General features: G+C 38.3%; 1 protein-coding gene across 1 annotated transcript in view; it reads right to left on the bottom strand.

Annotated features, from left to right (window-relative positions):
• Nucleotides 1-20,606, bottom strand: part of gabrb4 (gamma-aminobutyric acid type A receptor subunit beta4) — a 54,552-nt gene that overhangs the window by 19,830 nt on the left and 14,116 nt on the right. Inside the window, exons 3-4 of the mRNA XM_063896231.1 lie at nt 4,225-4,292; nt 2,347-2,567 (exon numbers count right to left, since the gene is read on the bottom strand). Of these exons, the coding sequence (XP_063752301.1) occupies nt 2,347-2,567; nt 4,225-4,292 (289 nt within the window). The remainder of the gene's footprint in view (nt 1-2,346; nt 2,568-4,224; nt 4,293-20,606) is intronic.

The raw sequence follows: 20,606 nt of genomic DNA, 5'->3' as shown, positions 1-20,606 counted from the left end.
CATTACTGCAGTGGGTGATGGTAACCGTAAACCCCTGCTCAGTATGCTTGAAGATGAGATGTTGGAGGAGGCTAGTGTCCCTAGCAACAGCCTTAGTTTTCTGATTTTAATGCAGGCACCAAGCCAGCAGAGGTGCAAATGCAGGTGTAATGCTATTTCCTGCTTCACACTGTTGTGGCTCCAAAGGAACCCGGATGTGCATGAAGTACGTACGGTGATTGAAGCAGATGGGAAGGTTTATTCAGATAAATTGGCATGGTTTCATTTTGGCACCATTAAATTGAACCAGTTTTCACCAGGCTCACGTATGGGAAGTTTTTCATCTGGCACTCATTTAAAATACATTTTATTAATTGATTAATGCCACATTAGCACAAATTCTTGTTATTTACAACCGTTTGTGGATGTAAGAAGACCTTCTGTTTTTATTAAGCAGCAGCAGCAGAAGGGGGAAGACAGAAGGGGATTTGATTGGTCTTTATTGAAGCAGACCCCGACGGTACCTGCTGACGTACATCTCTGACAATTGATATGTATTCATCCCACTCCAGACCCTTGTCAGGGGGCCACCATGCTGCTCCAAGATTGCACTTGTACATTGCCATGTGCAATTGGCATGAAGGGCAATAAACAAATCCTCAAAGATTCATCCAGCAGGCAGACATGTGCAACACGGTCTTCAGCAGCAGTGAGATTGCATTTCTGCAAAGTTGTTAAGAGTCATAAAAGAAAAAAATGAAAAACGTTGTTCCGTCAAATCTCCTTTTGTGTCAGCACCAATACAGTAATTCAGAGTTCCTGAATACTGATTATTACATTAATAATTCATTACTTCATATGATCTACACCCTGTCACTGTCATTTTCTTTTCTTCATGGAACAAAACACGTTCCCTGCTCCTTTGCCTCCATCAAACTGCTTTTTTTTTTTAACGACTTGGGTTAAGAAAAGCAGCGATCCGTTCTGAGCTTGAACAAACCTCGGGACGCTTTCGTACTTTTAGCCACCCCCGAGGGATTTCGAATGGGTCCCTGTGTGCACATTTACTGTTGAATGAATTGTCTAGTTTGTCGCAGTAATCTGGGACATTTTGGTGGTGAGTATTTTGAACCTTTTTTTAGCCTTTCTGGGACAATGAATCTTGGGTTTTAATGCACCCCTCTCCTTCTGAAATATTGTTCTTGTTTGTCCTGAGTCACACTTTGTAGACTATTTACTTTCTAAAAGAAAGCTTTAAAGGCTGTTTTTTCTTGCCAAAAATACATCAGTCATAACTAATTCCGCCAAAGTAGCAGCAGGGTGATCTTATTTTTCGGAGGGTATGAACATTTTCACTTACTGCCACATGACAAAGACAGCAGTTATCTAATTAAAGTTATCACTAGGCTCTGTGAGTGTTCGGCAGTCTACTGTGGGCAAATATCACTCCTCCTTCCCACAAGTGCTACGTTTGCTCTGGTCTCATATTTAAGTGTTTGCTCTTGCTCTAGATTTCCAAATACTAGTGAAGCTGTTTGGGGTCACAGAGGGGTAAAGCCTATCCCAGCATGAGTGGATTTTTTTTGTTGCTACATCTCAATATTTTCTCCTGAGACATCAACTCCTTGCATTATTAAATCTTTCGAAAAGTTTAAAAGGACATGAATAATCCATCCATCTCTTCCCTATACCATACCATCCTCTTTTTTCTGGGGACCTGCCAGCATGCTATGTGTAAAAGCCAGAGTAAGTCCCTTGACTATGTTTTTAAGCTATCGCTATTAACGGGCAGAGCCACACACACAGTTAACCTGAACCTGATTTGTCTTCGGACTTCCATATTAACAGAGTGGAGGAGGGTCATAAAATTGGAGGGCAATAATAGCTAACAAAAGAAGTAAGTCTTATCTGCAAAACACTTTAATGTGCATTCATAAAACCGTTGAGAAAAGCACTAATGAATGAAAGCTGGTGACATGGTGACATTGTTGCTGCTTGACGTGCTACAACTCAAAGTTTAGTTGACCTAATTTTTTCTCAGTGCTCTGATTACTTGGTAAAGCGTAAAACAATATTTTTTTTGTTATGCCGTAAGTTTTGTTTCAGTTCAAACCTGGAGCCATTCATTTAGGATTCACACTTATCACATGGTGATGAATCAGACTTTTGAGCTGCACAACTGTCCGTTTGGGTTGATTAAAAAGTACTTATTTGGCTACAAAGATTTTGCGCGCCATATCATTTTTTTGATGTTATTAAATGTTCTCTTCAAAATGCAAAATGCCTCTACTGTAGTACCAGTATAAGTTTAGGATAACAGAGTACACAAACCATATGTAGGAATGGATTAGCCTCTAGTGTTCTTACCTCAGCCCGTATAGGACAGTGCCATCTGGGTGCAATCGGATCATACGGTTCTTTACTGTCACACCATGCAGAAAGGACTTCTTGTCATTAAGGAAGTAGGTGTCAGGGAGCCAAAGCTGGTCTGCTACACGGTTGTCCAGAGTCAGGTTTAGCTTCAGTTCATTGTAGGCCAAACGCTTATCTCGCCAGCTCTGCTGGAAATACATTGTGATGGTATAGTCCTGGGGAGAAGGAAAACAAAATCACAATAACCATTCAGATGAACACACGGCCATGAGCTAATAAAAAAACTCAGTAAGAAATGCTTTTCTTTTATCTTCTTGTTTTTTTGCAGTGCACGGTTTGAGTGAACCCTTGACAGTGTGCGTAGTTTAACAAACTGGTAGCCACGCATTAACGAATAATTTATTAATTATTTCAGTCCTAAAATCACAACTACTAGATGACACACTAAGTTATGTAGGGAACAAGAACAATGTGCAGAGTTTAAGCTGACATGAAAATGTCTCTATTCAGTGGTTAACCACAATGTATTTAATGAATGACAAAGAGAGCAAAAGCACTTGTGATAAGGCCACAACAGCAATAAAAGCAGAAAGCATGGGGACTATAAAACTGTTTTCCATGCTCTCAGGACGTGGGAATTGTTATGTCTTTTTACGCAATCAGAAAAATACCACTCTGGATTTGTTAAATTGGACCCAGGCACCAAACCAATACATACAGCTGTGCTAGGACTCCTGTTTCACACTGTTATAACTGAGAAAGAGCTTAAGTGGAGATATAATGTCTGCCTGCTAATGCATCATTGCCCTCAAAGCAATAGTCTACAGTCACACCCATGAAAGATACACATTGGCTTCATTTTCAACCTACACAGTCCAATGGTTTGAAATATTGTGTGCCATTTATCTCCAATCATTTTTAAAATTGCATGTTCGCCTAGCTTCATCTGTTTGAGCATGATGCATGATAGGACCGTCAGTATCTCTTACATCCTGCTTTGTAATTAATGGAGCCAAGTATTTTGTATTGAAAAGTATCAATCATGATGAAGTGAATGAACCCACAGGTCTTAGTATGCATTCAACCATACAACTGCTAAACTAATCAATCAACCCTCTCACTCATAAACATGATTAAAATTAGCATTTTTTAATGCATACTTGATGAAAGGTGCTATAATCTAAAACTTTATTATACACCGCTTTAAAAACAGCAATTACGGCAAACATTAGCATTGTATTACTTTTCCCAGTGAGAGCAATTTTTAAAAACCTTTCCCTCATTCAAATTAATACAGAACTAAATATGACATATGACTTATCAAGTGTTCCACTTTGAACTCATGATTCAGAGTCATACAAGAACAAAGACATCTCAAACAGACCAGAAACAAACAAAAGACTGCTATTGATTTTCAACTTTTGAAACTCATTTTAATTGCAAAAGCAGGACCAATAACTTAAAAAAGAGAACAACCCTTAGTGTATTCAAAATATATTCTTTTCTTTTTTTTAAGTGGGGCTTGCTAACCATATAGGTGAAGTCACACTGGGGAAAATAAAGAGGGTGCTAAGAGACGAAACAACTCCAGTCTACGAGCAAATGATCAGTTGTTACTGTACAATACAAACTGTAGAGTCCACAGAGACAAATGTAAAATGTGTGATATTGGACTATATAAATCACCTTCGATTGATTGCTACTTGCAATATTTATTTTCATTTAGTGGAAATATCTTTGAAATCCTCGCCTATCCCTACTACTCTGTAGGAGTGTCCTCAGCCTGGTTTCATCTTTCAGACCAATAACCTGATTGTTTTCTGGGTGGGAAAGCCAGTAGGGGATCATAAGACCAAAGCGTTTGTAACTTACCATGTTTACTTCTGAGATGGAGTCGATGCTCGCTATGTTGATGCTCATTCCTACGATGACTGGAGGACCTGAAGAAAACAAAGCAAAAACTTGAGTCACTAAAGTGCAACCACTAGAATTAGAATGCACTTTGGTATGTGCCAAGCAGCATAAAGAGAGTGGAGAGATATCACCTTCACTTTTAGATTACTTCAGTTGCACACACAGTAGCATGCAATTTTGTATACAAAAGGAAACAATTTCACCCACACGTGATTTAAATATTTCTAGTTAAAAGACCAACATCAGATAGCATATTTGCATTATGTATCATTAGCCCATGTTGAATAACATTGATGAAACATTTAAATCTGTTCTTGCTGTCCAGAGAGTGTATGTGTAACAGAGAGTAAAGACAAGCTACTCTCCTGTGAAACAACACAAGGAAAATGCATTCATCCATCCTAATTCCTAGGATAGGAAGGAATGGGAGAAGCAGACTGTGCCTCATTGACATGATTACAGTACATGCTGTAGACATGTAAACAGCTATGCATATGCACTGCTTTCCATGTGCAGATAACACTAAGCTCACTTTCATATTCACACAACTTATCCATTATCCATTCACAGAGGCCAAGTACGCTCAGACACTGCAACCATGACTTCAGACCTACTGTGTTATGTATGAGCCCACAGATAAGCCTATGTAGCATTGTATTCATCTAAGGGTCATTTTTCATAAACATGTCATTTAGACTTTATATGTCATATATACTTTATATGACCTTGATAGTGTTTACATAACCGGCTTATCATACAATATATGGATATGACCTCGATCATTTTTACGTTTATCGTGCAATATATTGGTATTACATAGATAACTAATCAACTTATCCTACTATATGGACATGAATATAATAGTGTCACCATTTATTGGCTTACAATACCATATATGGACAAGACCTCCAATTTTTTAACCTTCTCCTATGAAAATATAAATTATCTTGTAATTTATTTGATTGACTTTCCTAATCGACAAGACCTTGAAAGTGTTAAGATTAATTGGCTTATCGTCAGTATAAAGACTTGACCTCAATATTTTTTTATGGTTTACAGGTTATTGTACCAACAATGAAAAATACCTCAATAATATTTTACTTTATTTGATTTAACCTATTATATGATAACTTGATCTTGATAGTGTTTACATTAATAAGCTAATTGTAAGACATACAGACCAGACCTTGATCATTTTTTTTTACATTTAACCACTTATCGTACTATATCAAATCAAATCAAAGATTATTTGTATAGCCAGATATATATCACAAAACACGTTTGTCTCAGTGGGCTTTACAGATTACAAACAAACAACAACATTGTAAACAATAACCAAATGAAAAGACAAGATAGAGTGAGATACAACAAAAGACCACACAAATACATAAAACATTACAATTAAGTACCATAAAATAAATACCACAAAAATGCCAGCTCTAACTAAAAGCTTTGTTGTTGTTTGCTGTCTTCAACGCACTCTTTGAACTTTGGACAATCTCGGCCTCTCTGATTAAAACAGGAAGTTGGTTCCAGAGAAAGGGGTCTTGGTAGGCGAACGCTCTGACTCCTGATCTGGTTTTGCGAACCCTGGGAGCACAATGTTCTAGCGGGGAAATAGTGGGTTAAAAGATCTTGAGGTACGACAGTGCCTGACCATTTAGCGCTTTGTAAGTTAAAGAAGTATTTTAAAATCCACAGTTGTGAACATGACTAACATCTTTCACTTACCTCAATATTTCCCTTTGTGTTAACATATGTTTGTTTACATAAGAATTCCACCTTCCTTTTATCCAACATGATGCTGATTTTCCTGCCACAATGACTTGCCTGACACTATAACCACACCTGCTTAGTCAGGACAGACAGTAATGCAGAATAAGCTAAACGCAAAACTGCAGAGAGGGCTGGAGTCTATTTGAAGTTTCATATTCCTTTTATCTGTTTTATACTTAATACCTTCTCTAGCAAGCAGAGAAATAAAGCAAACGAGCGCCCAGCACTTGAGAAGCCGTTACCCCAGGCAGTGGATTTTGTGAGGGAACATATTTGTTGACACTGATTCTCAGTGTTTTATCATTTCAAATGATTTCTCCTTCTAAGCATTTTTAGTCCTTATGTTATCCTTAACGCCTAAACACGCTCCCCCCGTCCCTTCCTTTTCAAACTGTGTCAGCCTTACATCGGTTCAGTGAGAATGATCGGGCCACAAAATATGAAGTGCTGACACAGCGAACAGAAACAGCCGAAACATCTCTGTGATTGGTTTATGAGGCAGTGCTGAATCAGTAAATTCAGTTTAATGTTTCATGGTATTATAGTTGAAATGGCATTAGCATAAGGATCATAAACAACAGAAAACAGCTGTACTACAATATGTACGTTTTGCGTGTATTATCATAATCAAAAGGTACTTTTACTCAAACAGGGTTTTAACACTACTGTTTATGTATGTTTGATTTTTCCTTCCGTGTAGTCCTGATGGACCGCTTCTCTCTCTGTTTGTGTAGGTCTTTTCCTGTGACTCACTGCACAATCACAGAAGACATTTCGAAGATGCTAAAGGCAAAACTGAACAGTTTAGAAGCAAAATTAAGTAAGGTGTCCTTGAAATCTGTTGAGATCACTTTTAATACTTTGCAAAGTCTCATTCCCCTACACAAACGTATCCACACAATGTGACAGCCACGAGCTTAGAACATCTGAAGCGTCAGGTAGGACTCACAGATGCCGGGCTGATTCATTTATACACTCAGCTGATGGATGTAGTGCACGGGTTCACAAACCTAGTTTAAAAAAATGAGTGCATGATCTCTGTTTGACCAGAACAGATCTACAACGCCCCCCTCCTTCTAATCCTCTCAAAATACAACACTTTGAAATGCAAAGAAGAATGGAAAAAAGAATCTTGACAGTTACTGAAGATAGCATTTGTCATGATGATGTGTATGGGTTGCAGACTTGTACAGATCAGATCCCATAAATATATTTGACAATGTATAAAAATTGATATCATAACCCTAATCTGTCCAGATAGCATAGACACACCTGAAATAAAGAATCTGAGTGCATGAAAAGGCCATATGACACAACTATACTTTCTATTATTGGATATGTCTTAAAATATATTCCAGTCAAAGCTGTCACTGTGCATTTCACTCTCACTAACTATAGATTTGTATCATTGTAATAACAGCATCAACCCTAAAATTGTGTGTATTGCGTCAATCACTAATAACATGGAGCTCAATGTAAGAAACAAGAAAGGAATGAACCAATTTGACCAAAAACAAAACAGAACACTCTACTGTTAATGTGTAAAACGTCATCAACTTTATTTTGATGACACAGCAAATGCTTAGATGAAACAAAAGCAATGTTTCTTTGATTGCTTTTCATCTCAGTAAGACTTCACCAAGCACATTGTCAAACAAGACTAACATGAAAAGTATAATGGGCTCCAAACTCCCCCATGCAAGGCCAAACCAAAGGCTCACTGGCCCTAAGCAAACAGGAAGCCAAGTCCATCGCTAAATAAAGGCTTAAACAGGTGGTTTAACACATGTTTCTTAGCATGCCTGTGCAGGTTACACACCCTCCCGTAGCACACACTGCCAGGATGTGATCTCACTTTGGACCTCAGGAACTGTTGCGTTATTCCAAATAAATGATTCACATGTGGAAACAAGGAACTACTGTAGCATTTCGGAGTTCAATTGTTTTTGTTAGACAACCAGGTCTCTTTCTGCTTTCTAAAGAGCTTATCAACTAATACCAACACAACAGGGGATATGAAGTAAAGAGCTGATATTGCTTACTGGGAAGAGCTAATAGGCAAAACAAAAGTGCCATCCTCTTCCTGTTTTGGTTGAGTAATGATTGACGCACTTCCTCTTTGCCATAAATCCAGCCTTCATTTTCCAAGGAGATGGGATGCCATGGGGACCATCAAAATGCTGATAGTGTTTTTATTCTAAAGCCGTTATATTATGCAATGGAAATTCCCTACAAAATGATGAATCATAGCTAAAACCTATTTAGTACTGTTCGTTCAAAACTGTAGGGCAAAGATCCTATTAACGTACCGTAAAAACATTCCTAGATGCACTGCACATATTTCAATACATGAATATATCCAAACTGTACTCAGCTATTAGGCCGCAGAATGCTAATATGATTGCAACATGCATGTACTAATGCCACCCTGGGTGTATAGCATTATGTTCAGCAAAATATGATGGTAATAGGTATCTTATCTGTAAGCTCTGCTGCAAAGGAAAAGATGTGCTATCCTGTACTATCCTGCACTCTTCCTACAATCCTGAGATATTAGGGTCAGGAAATACTCCACCAGAGCCTGAGGGGAGACAGTCGTGACTGTACTCATCTATGACATCACAGAGTTAAGGGACATTCAGAACTTCTAATGTAAAACTGTGGGCCCTTTCTGTTCGAGTTGAACAGTAATGACTCCTCCGTTCACTTTAATATATTCAAAAGCCAAAGAACACAAACCTTTCTTAAAACTATGATGGCTTAAATCCAGACGCTTGGACACTCCAAGCGAACACTGGGATTTTAACCTTTACAAACCATTTACATGCACACCTATAGGAAATTAAGAACTTCAATAAGCATAATAAAAATAAGGCCTCTTTAACATGTAGCCTCATTCTAAATTACATTTCTTCCAATGGGGCCCTTCTAACAGATATTGCTTAATTATGATTTTTTTTTCAACCAATAAAATATTAAAAAGTAAAGCACTGGACCCAAAAGGCCCACCTATCCTTTCTGTTTTTTGTAATCCTATTTCCTTCTACTTAATCCTCTCACTAGACGAAATGCTCCGAAGCTTTGTCATATTCCCTGACCGATCCCGATCAAAAAAGGAGGAAAAAGTAGGGCTATTTTCCATCGCACTTTGTGAAGGCAACCAGTAACAGTTTTCCCTAGAGATGTCAAAGTATATTTGTTCACTAGATGAAAACAGAAAGCACCAGATCTCTTTCTCTGCATTTTTTGACCCCGTTTTATTGAAACAGAGGCACTTTGTCACCCCAGCTTTCTCGAAATAACACCGTTACCTGTACTTGCACTTCACAAGTTGGAGATCAACACTGCTTTCCGTCTTTAAATAAGCATTTGTCCAATCAGTGTCAACCACCATTTTCAACATTGTCTAGAAAATGCTTGATTTTGTTCTCATATAACTTGGATATTCTTTACAAATAATTCTGACAAAAAGACTCTGTACAGTCATCTTTTAGTCTATCCTTTTGTCTGGATTTATATAAAAGGAAGGAGTAAGTGAGTGAGTGAAATAGAACACAGTGTCCCTAGGCAAACCATATTGTCTCTGAATATTATCTTATCAGTGTTTTAACAGTTTCTATTTCCTCTCCAAGAGTGCATGTGATTTTACACCAATGTCAGGCCAATATCACAATGGGAACAGCTTTCAACAGACTCCTGGTGATGGCCTGGATGTAGATGTGAGTAACAGAAAAGACAAAGAAACAATAAGCACTGATCTCACAATTGTCAACCAGTTTTGCCTCTTGACTGAACCCGGCATGTGGCTGCCTGCAGGACTGGGCACAGGGACAGCGCTCAGAGGATGGAACAGATTTACTGAAATTTTACAAATTTAAAGGGTGCCCTGTTGGGTTTTTCCCCATGTTCTACCAGCATGCAGATACGAATGCACATGTTCAGTCGGATATAAAGGGAAATGGCTAGCCTGGTTCAGCTCAAAGGTGAAAAAAAAAAAGGCCTGCCAGCGACTCTAAAGCTCACTAACGAACACGTTTATATCCTGTTGGTTTAATTCTACAAAAAAACAAAATGTCAGAACCCCGCGGTCCTTTCCATCATGATTGACTAAAGAAATAATGTGAAAGAAAACACACAGATTTACATTGTGAGTCATTTATGTGACATGGTGGAAGAAGAAAAAGCATTTGTTTGAGCCCACAAGCCAACAGGAGATGTCCATATGGCTTTTTGGATTGTCCTCATACATTCTGTTGTGTAGGAAAAAGATTTTCCAAGCTCCTACTGTCATCTAAGACTGTGAGGGTATCTTAAGATATCCAGACTCTCTTATTGACCATCATGTTCCTTGCCAATGAGATATTGATCACTAAATACAGAATGATTAAGTAACTGCCACACGAGGAGGGATATTTTCCAGTTCTTTTTGCCCTGTTATGTGGATCTGCTCCAAAATTATATAGGTTCTTCATTGTCCAATGCTACACCCTTCCACCAAGTTTCATGAATATCGCACATACATATCTGATATCCTACTGACAAACAAGCTGAATGGAAAACATCCTTGGAGGAGGTTACATAGGTATTATTTAAGATCCATCTCTCTGATTGAGTAGCAGTATTGAAGGCTTTCCTGGATATCATAACCTCATCAGATATCTTTAAAGTGTAAATAATGCGCTAATGACTTTGACAGTACCTCGTCCCAGAAGAGCCATCTAGCAAAACTACAAGCAATCAATAAAACAACATATAAAAAACAAATGGTATTTTTATTGCATAATAAAATAGCATTCACTCTTTACAAAAGTAATCATGCTGGAAGCAGTCAAAAGGAATATTGTACATACTGTAAGCAGAGGGAAATAACGACTGCTTAGCTTTCTGGCGTGTCATGGGCCTTATCTCTCTTATCTTTATGGGAAATGCGTCCTTAATAATACTAACATTACTTCATTTTGGAGCTGTATGCTGTAACATTAACATTACGTGCTTACTGAGTGGTGTTGCTCGCCTTATGATCCCCATGGTAACCGTTTACAATTAATATATCATTCTCACAACATCCAAACAGTGTATCTGCATCATATGATTGACCCGGATCACGAGGGAATGAGGGAATTTTTAGCGAGGTCAGGGAACTTTCAGATGGCGATAGATGCAGCTTTGAGAAAATTCCCCGGATGGTTAAAAAAACAGGCAGTCATGCATCTCGCTGTGCTTAAAGTGTTTTCACTCCATGTTGACAGTTGCCTTTTTTTATTTAGCCTAGCTGTCCCCTCCATTGCTTATAATGTATGTATGCTGTCCTCTCAACTCGAACAATGTGCTTCAAGTCTGACAGTCTCATCTAGCCTTAGGGCAGACAAGCAACACTGATTTGGTGGGTGGTGAGGCTGCCCTACTTAATGATTTCCTTGGTGAAGGCAGTTCATATCAAAACAATATGTTTATATAAGTTTAGTGTCGGGGAGTGGTCATCTTGTTTTTCTAATAAGAACCACAAACCAAGGCTGGACCTTAGATATCTAACAAAATCCCATGGTATCTCTAAGTGTTGTAGAAATCTGACAAGCATTCCAATTAAAATGATTAAATGTTGATTGGTTGATTGTGTCTATTTTATGCATGCCTTGCTTGTTTTCGTCATATTCTCTTTTTTTTTTTACCTTGTATTTCTGAATTGTGTCCTTGGGTGTTGTGAAAGGCACATCCAAATAAAATGAGCATTCTTATTATTTATGATAATACGAGGTTGTAATCACCAAAACATCCCCCAATTGATTGTGGACTACCATTCTGAGCTCTGCTTTAGGCAATACAAATATTTCCCTTTATTCTCAAGAACTGAAAACACTCTTTACAAAAGTTCAAAGTTAGCATTGTGCATCAACCTGTCAATCACAAGTTAACCACGCCCTAAAGCGTACCTTGCCATGTCAATTTTATTTTAAATGTGAACATAATTTGCAAAATGCACATCATTCTCTATTAAAGAAGACTTTAAACTCGCAATAGAGACCATAAACTTGTCAGGATGATGTTTACTGACGTAATAAATCAAATGAGAGGCAGGGTCAATTTTTCATAGAGTTCTATACAATCCGACTTGTTTCTGAAACCAGCTGCTGGATATTATAAAAGATGCATGTTTGGGGCACATATGCATTGGCTTCACTTTTCAGACACGGAGGTTGCAGATTGGTTGCACAGCGAATCAAACTGATTTATGTAGCCCGTCCATGTCACTGTATAGTCAATGCCAGCTTTACCCGTGGCTGTAAAGAAGGCTGTAATGGGTTGTCATAGTTTTAAGTTAATGTGGTTCTCCTTAGTTTGTCAGAGTGTAACCAGCTGGGTGCTTGACAAATGAGCAACAACCATTATGTGCTTCCATTATGGATTGTCAATGTCAGCCAAACCCCTATTGTACACTTATTTGTTCCTCAAAGAGAAGACATATGTACATGAATGGCTTTGACAGAATCTGTTTCATTATAATTATGTTAGTATTTTGCCAATAACTCAACTTACAATGCACTAAAATGTAATTATGTGTGATGTTTTTGGAGATCTTTATAATGGAGTTTGGCATGGTATACTCCACAAGGGGGAATACTTAGGCCTAAAGCTTACCCTGGTTGTTGTTAGGGTTAGCAGTGTCTCATGGATGGTAATATTAGACATGTCTGCCATGCATAATTGTAGGCTTGATCAGTTGTTGGGGGAGTAGGGTGGTTATGTTCCAGAGTCTCTAGTCAGAGTTATGTTACGACTACATGAACAGAAAGCATTTGATCAAAGCAGAGACTGAGGGGATTGCAGAAAGAGACTGACCTCTCTAATCCTATATACAGTGGGGCAAAAAAGTATTTAGTCAGCCACCAATTGTGCAAGTTCTCCCATTTAAAAAGATGAGAGATGCCTGTAATTTTCATCATAGGTACACTTCAACTATGAGAGATAGAATGGGGGAAGCAATCCAGGAAATGACATTGTCTGATTTTTAATGAATTTATTGGTAAATTCCTCGGTAAAATAAGTATTTGGTCACCTACAAACAAGCAAGATTTCTGGCTCTCACAGACCTGTAACTTCTTCTTTAAGAGGCTCCCCTGTCCTCCACTCGTTACCTGTATTAATGGCACCTTTTTGAACTCGTTATCAGTATAAAAGACACTTGTCCACAACCTCAAACAGTCATACTCCAAACTCCACTATGGCCAAGACCAAAGAGCTGTCAAAGGAGACCAGAGACTAAATTGTAGACCTGCACCAGGCTGGGAAAACTGAATCTGCAATAGGTAAGCAGCTTGGTGTGAAGAAATCAACTGTGGGAGCAATTATTAGAAAATGGAAGACATACAAGACCACTGCTAATCTCCCTCGGTCTGGGGCTCCACGCAAGATCTCACCCCGTGGGGTCAAAATTATCACAAGAACGGTGAGCAAAAATCCCAGAACCACACGGGGGGACCTAGTGAATGACCTGCAGAGAGCTGGGACCAAAGTAACAGAGGCTACCATCAGTAACACACTACGCCGCCAGGGACTTAAATCCTGCAGTTCCAGACGTGTCCCCCTGCTTAAGCCAGTACATGTCCAGGCCCGTCTGAAGTTTGCTAGAGGGCATTTGGATGATCCAGAAGAGGATTGGGAGAATGTCATATGGTCAGATGAAACCAAAATAGAACTTTTTGGTAAAAACTCAACTCGTCGTGTTTGGAGGAGAAAGAATGCAGAGTTGCATCCAAAGAACACCATACCTACTGTGAAGCATGGGGGTGGAAACATCATGCTTTGGGGCTGTTTTTCTGCAAAGGGACCAGGACGACTGATCCGTGGAAAGGAAAGAATGAATGGGGCCATGTATCGTGAGATTTTGAGTGAAAACCTCCTTCCATCAGCAAGGGCACTGAAGATGAAGCGTGGCTGGGTCTTTCAGCATGACAATGATCCCAAACACACCGCCAGGGCAACGAAGGAGTGGCTTCGTAAGAAGCATTTCAAGGTCCTGGAGTGGCCTAGCCAGTCTCCAGATCTCAACCCCATAGAAAATCTTTGGAGGGAGTTGAAAGTCCGTGTTGCCCAGCGACAGCCCCAAAACATCACTGCTTTAGAGGAGATCTGCATGGAGGAATGGGCCAAAATACCAGCAACAGTGTGTGAAAACCTTGTGAAGACTTACAGAAAACGTTTGACCTCTGTCATTGCCAACAAAGGGTATATAACAAAGTATTGAGATGAACTTTTGTTATTGACCAAATACTTATTTTCCACAATAATTTGAAATAAATTCATTAAAAATCCTACAATGTGATTTTCTGGATTTTTTTTTCTCATTCTGTCTCTCATAGTTGAGGTATACCTATGATAAAAATTACAGGCCTCTCTCATCTTTTTAAATGGGAGAACTTGCACAATTGGTGGCTGACTAAATACTTTTTTGCCCCACTGTATTCCCTGTCTTTTGTATTAGGTAAGTTTTGAATTCCCTCAAAATAGTATTTCCTTGAATATATCAACATTATTAATGACTGAGATTGTTGATTTCAACACAGTGTCATGCGCATGAAAACAAAATAAACAAACACTGCACAAATAGTTTCAAAAGAGAGTCAGGTATCTGAATGCCACCACAAGAGGGCAACATTATGAACTTCCCTCACTATCTTCACTGCTTAGAAACTGGATATTTTAATGAACGGAGCAGCATAAATTACCAATACACAGGTGCTGAGATTAGGGTGTGCATTAAATCTTTTGGCATATCTGGGTTGATTCTGTGCTTGTGCCAATAGACCGTCGTTTTCAGCAGAGAAGAAGACATCTCATTGCACCCAATACACCATCCTTACACGATAAAATCTGATTAAAATAGGCTGATTAAGGAAGCAAGATGCTCACAGATATGGCTTTTATGGTATATGAAGGAAGGAGAAGCGCCCCCCCCCCAACATCTATGTTTACTAGTGAAACCTTTCATGATTTACATTTCATGTAAATATGGGGCGTATGAATATTCAGTAAGCCACACATTGCAGTCCAGAGTACGATTGTATTAGACTAGATACACTGCATTTGAATCATGGATAGGGATTTCATTTTATTCCACAGATTCTGTCTGTTGTAAATACCTGTCAGTTCTGACAGCAAATTTGGTGGACGGCAAAGAAAACACCACTCTGCCTCTTATATAAAAAACTCTGATAATCAACCCATTGCCTAGCAACAGAGGGTTCCATAGCAACTGTGCAGCATTTTCTCTTCAGTGTTGCAAGAGAAGCATGATGATTTATCCAGTCGCATCTGTGTTTGCTTTTGTTTTCAATGGTCACTGCCCTCATGAAGCCCTTTTCTTAAGTAATTAACAAATAGAACAACATGTTACTTTAATACACTGTCATCATCAATGATTTCCATCGTGACAGAAATATATCAATGCAATCACAGAGAAAACAAAAAAGGATTACAAAACCAAACGCTGTCTTTGATAGAAATCCACTGTTACTAAATACAGAAAATACAATCCTAACAAAGACACCTTCTAATTCAGTTATTGAAAACAATTTCTACAGCAGGTCCATCGAAATCAATAATGTACCAATTTAAATGTCATTATGTCCCCTTTCGAAGAAAATATCTATCTTTCCACTGTGATGAACAGACGATATTGTTAGTACAATCATTTGGTGGCCTTGTGCATGTGTTCCCACATGCACAGCATTTAGAAAACATCTTTTTACGCTTGACGAAGCATGGAAAAATCCATTTGACAACACGTATGGTATTCAGGAAAAGTGCTGCGGATACAAAATTGCGCTGCGAGAGGCTCAACACAACGGAAACCGTTTCCAGGGGATACTGAAAAGGGAAGAGCACTGCTGAAACATGAGCGCTTGTTGCCATATGTAGATTAGGATGGATAATAATGACAATGTACATGTGAAAAGTCTGAGATTGACATACTGCTGTGTGTCTTGTGAAATAGCAAAGCCACGATCTGACACTTACCATATCTAACCACAACTTAGGGTAGTATGACCTGAACACTTCCCCCCAATTCTTCCCCTGAGTGATGATTAACAACAAATCCTATCAAAAGAAAACATTCCATATAATACTTTTTAGGAGGTCACTAGATTATATACATTCAGGGCACATAGAGAGCGGGGTGGTCCTACAGGTTGGATAGGTTAGATTGTGAATGTGGATTGTCTTTATGAATGAAGATATATAGGTCACCACGGGGAACTACTGGAGTTGCTTGCACTGGCTGAATTTATTCATGCTGCACACTCAAGACCTTAAATATCCCCAGACGTTCACAAAATTAGAATAGTTGTGGTGTGCTGTGTTCAATTGATAAATTCAGAAATCATTTAAGAAACAACTGATTAAAAGTCAAAACAAAGAAGCTCTTACATTGCTTTAAAGCCATAGATTCAATCATTCATTTGAATTTAAATACACTCTTCCATTTTCTGAATTCTCTTCAGGGTTGCCAGGAGCTTGTGTCCCAAGATGCACTGGGAGCGAGAGTGCACCCTGGACTGGACACCAGTCTATCACAGGGCTAACACGCACAGAGACTGACAAACACATTCACACCTTCGGGCAATCGAGAATTTCCAGTTGACCTAACCGCCATGTCTTTGGACTGTGGGAGGAAAGTGGAGCAGCCGGAGGAGACCCAGTCAGACACGGGAGGGCCAAAGTGCCCGCAGAATGATCACAGCCTTGAACAGATTGGCCGATTGGAACCCAGGACCTTGTTGCTGTGAGGCGACAGCGCTCACCACTGAGCCACCATGTGGTCTTAACAAATATTCAAAAAGATTCAGAAGTCCTGATATCGGCTCCTCTCCACAGTGTCCCCAGTTACCATTTCAAAATAATATGCTTGTTTACTGCTTGGCACTACAGCAGGTCTTTCTTATCTTTTTGATTTGATTGTGCAACATTGTTTTTGTATTTCTCATTGATCAACCACGAGGTAATCACTGTTTTTCACAGTCCAAAGTTATTTGTGTTTACTAATCTAGTGACCTCCTAAAAAGTATTAGATGGAACAACTACATATGTATATATTACTTAGTAATTTTGTTTGTATACCCCTTTTTACTCCCCCTTTTCTTTCTTTTTCTACGCTCTTATCTTTTTATGTTATATGTTCTTGTTTATATTTGCACTGTGGGACTGCCAGAAACGGTATTTCAATTTTCTGTATGTATAACACATGTGGAAACTTTGACAATAAAGTGGACTTTGACTTTTGACTAATTACATCTACAATAAAAAGGGTAATGTTGAAAATTGTATACTTGATATGTCAGCATAAGGTCCCCAGTGTGATCTGTTCTATCTAAGCCATGCTGTTTCTCCTGACTTCCCATGGCAAATCATTCTGCAGCTTTAATTTTCTTGAGGCCTAGATAATTGTGGTATATATATATATATATATATATTAAGTTTTAGTGTTTGGTTGCCTCTAAAAATGCTTCAAGTTTGCTTAAATTTGATGCATAAATTCTTTATTAACGTGTGACAGTATTTCTTATTATACATGTATACAATTCTCACTTGAAAATTTGATCTGAAATCATATCATATTTTCAGATTATATGAAATGATAATGGCATCATTTTATCCGGGGATAAAATCCTTCTGTAAAATGTCCAGAACTAACATTACGGAAACTGTATTGATTGAGAAACAGCGAGGTAGATTAGTGATAGCTAATAAAGGGAAATCATTAAAGCAGATCTGGCACGACAAGTGAAAAAAGGACAGAAAAGACGGAAAAAAAGAAAATGATGAGGTAGCTCAGGAGAGCAGAGGCAGTACATCACAGAGAGCCAGAGAGACAGGGGATAAGTAAAGGTGGCCTCATCTTATCGTCCTATCCTGTCAAAACCTCTAACCTGATATATGAAGCCTACTTAGATTCAACACTAAGAGGCTGCATATGAACAATGCTTCCCACTTGCATAAACAGATTTTGTCAGTGAATTATAAAACACAGCACATAATACCCGGCTGCCTTTCCAACTCATAAATTACAATCCCTCGAGGCACATTATTAAAGTACTCCGAAGGGATGAAGAGTGAATTACAGTAGACGGTTTAGTTTCATTTAAAGGGCCAGTGTGTAGAATTTAGTGAGATGTAGTTGCAGAAATTGAATATTATATTCATATAAGCTTACATTAGCGTAAACATTTTTGCTAGCTTAGATTGTAGAGAAGTCTATGAATAAAAAATATTTTTAACTTGATTCAGGACCTAGGAAAAACATTTTACTTAGGAGCTTATGGTCTCAATTACTAATTTTAGGTTTTAGGACATGGTGTTTACTTTATAAACAATGGTCCGATTTAGAGTAAAATAAAAGATGAATAAGGGTATGATTCAGGGTGTGGCACCCTGTGATTGACAGGTCCATTCTATGTTCCAGGTCATGGCAGTATTTATGGTTTTGAAACTTTAACCCTTTTACCATGTGGTTTCAGTTTAAGAAAAGTTCAATTGTAGCATTTCAGTTGGCCAAAAATCTCTTGTTTAGCGTTCGGTTGAACTTAGCTCCTCCCTGTATAGTCACAATTTATTTATTAGAATCAGAAAAAGATCTTGAACAGATTTCTTGGAAATCATATTATAAATCCTCAAAATGATGCTTTATACCGGCAGAAGAAGTGCAGAGCTGGATTTGACTGCAATGTGCTGCACAAACCGAGGACAGTATGTACTGTACAAGAAAGTGTGAGTCATGGTTCTGAAGTAAACATCAACTAAAACATTTCAAATGAAAATACATTGAAAGTTAATTTCTTTATGAAGAAAAAAAAAGTGAGCATGACGTTACTGTGTGGGTATTTGAGGACAACGTGTGCTCATTGCAGGAATTTTCCTCAAGCCATTAGGAAACTGGCTAAACAAGTGTATGATTCATTTAATAGTCTATTATGGTCCAACTTATAAGTTATTTATTTATAGGCATAATTTATTCAAGAACTCACACATTGACAGTTTTAATCAATGCTATTTTTTCCAAATTTCATTTTCCAGAGAACATTTGGAGGTTTGAACAAATGGTAAAAGGTGAGGACTTTTAGGTATTTTGTTCTGTAAAGATCGTCTCATTCAAAGCTAATCTCCTGAGTAACCTGACATGTGCAATAAATCCCAGTTACTTCAGTGGCATGCCGTGTAATGGCAAGTCCTGCCCGAGTAATTACATTAACCTGTGGTAATTATGTGTAGATCCTCCTCAACTATCATGGTTAATGTGTCTCAAGAGAGTAGGATTCATGAATTAATTCTGTATTAATATATTAATTTTCAGTCATTACATTCACTCAAGTGTGCATGCAAGTGAATACGGGATCATGTTGTCGCCTGCCATTTTGACATATTATTACGGTGGATTCTTATTTTTAGTCGCTAGTTCAAGCCGTTATTACAGTAATGGCTACCAAAGCACGTGTTGGGAAGACATTCATAAAAAAGAAATATTGGGGCCCTCTTGAAGCTTTGCCGTTAAAGGCAGGGACGATGGATTGCAACGTCCTTGGTTCACGTCTGACCAGGACCTTTACATGTCATCCCCCATATATTTCCTGCCTTCTCTTTAAGGCCATGAGGATAGAATATGAAAGAGGATTCTTTGTGTTGCTTTGAAATCAAACACACTTTATGGCCTGCAAATTCCATTATACTGTATTTACATAAGCCTGCCTTAAAGAAATGGCCAGCAGGAAATACCACATGATAAAAAGAAGGCAAAATCACATACCTGTACATGAGTTTTCCTGTTGACCAGTTCAGGATGTAAGTGACTGATTTTCTTTTTACCTTTGACTACCCTATACTTCTTCACTTAGGGTTTAGAGTTTATTTATTAGCATATGAAATGATGATACAGCAAAGGACTAGATAAAGTCACATTGTGCAGGTGAGATAAAAATAGAAAACAAGAAAATAAATCAACAATGTGACAAACAAAAGTGAACACAGACTCAAAATGACTGACTCAAAAACAAGAAGAAAACAAAAAATGGCATAAATGTAAATTGAGGAAAACAAAGTAAACTTAGACGAAATGAAAAGAGCGGAATCAAAAGCAAAAAGTGACAGTGTGTGTTCAAAGACGGGGAGAAGGTGTGTTGTTTTTCTAGGAAGATAGTCATTTGATATTTATATTTGAACGGAAGTGGCATGTGACCTTAAAAGAAAAAATGGGTGGCTTTATTCCAGATTCCTTTAATGGAGACCAGAAGGTATAAATTATAAACTAAATGAGCACTTTGCTGGTAGTAAATGACGGCTGTCCAGTACATTTGACTTTATGAATAAATAACACATACAGCAGTCAAACAAACCTGTTGAAGTCATTTCTTAATGTTTGCACCGTGGCCTTTGATTGTTACTCTTGACTCGATAAGAGCAGCTACTGTGTACTCACAGCGTGAATGTACCCACAAAATCTTCAATAATGGATAATCTTCTGAAAGCATGCACTTAAAAAACAGTGGCAACAACAGAGGTGGTATGATATTTGAGTA

The sequence above is a fragment of the Eleginops maclovinus genome, chromosome 11 (genome assembly GCF_036324505.1).
Source record: "Eleginops maclovinus isolate JMC-PN-2008 ecotype Puerto Natales chromosome 11, JC_Emac_rtc_rv5, whole genome shotgun sequence".
NCBI lineage: Eukaryota > Metazoa > Chordata > Actinopteri > Perciformes > Eleginopidae > Eleginops > Eleginops maclovinus.
The sequence above is the reverse complement of the archived record's forward strand: the minus strand, read 5'-3'. Positions and strand labels throughout refer to the sequence as shown.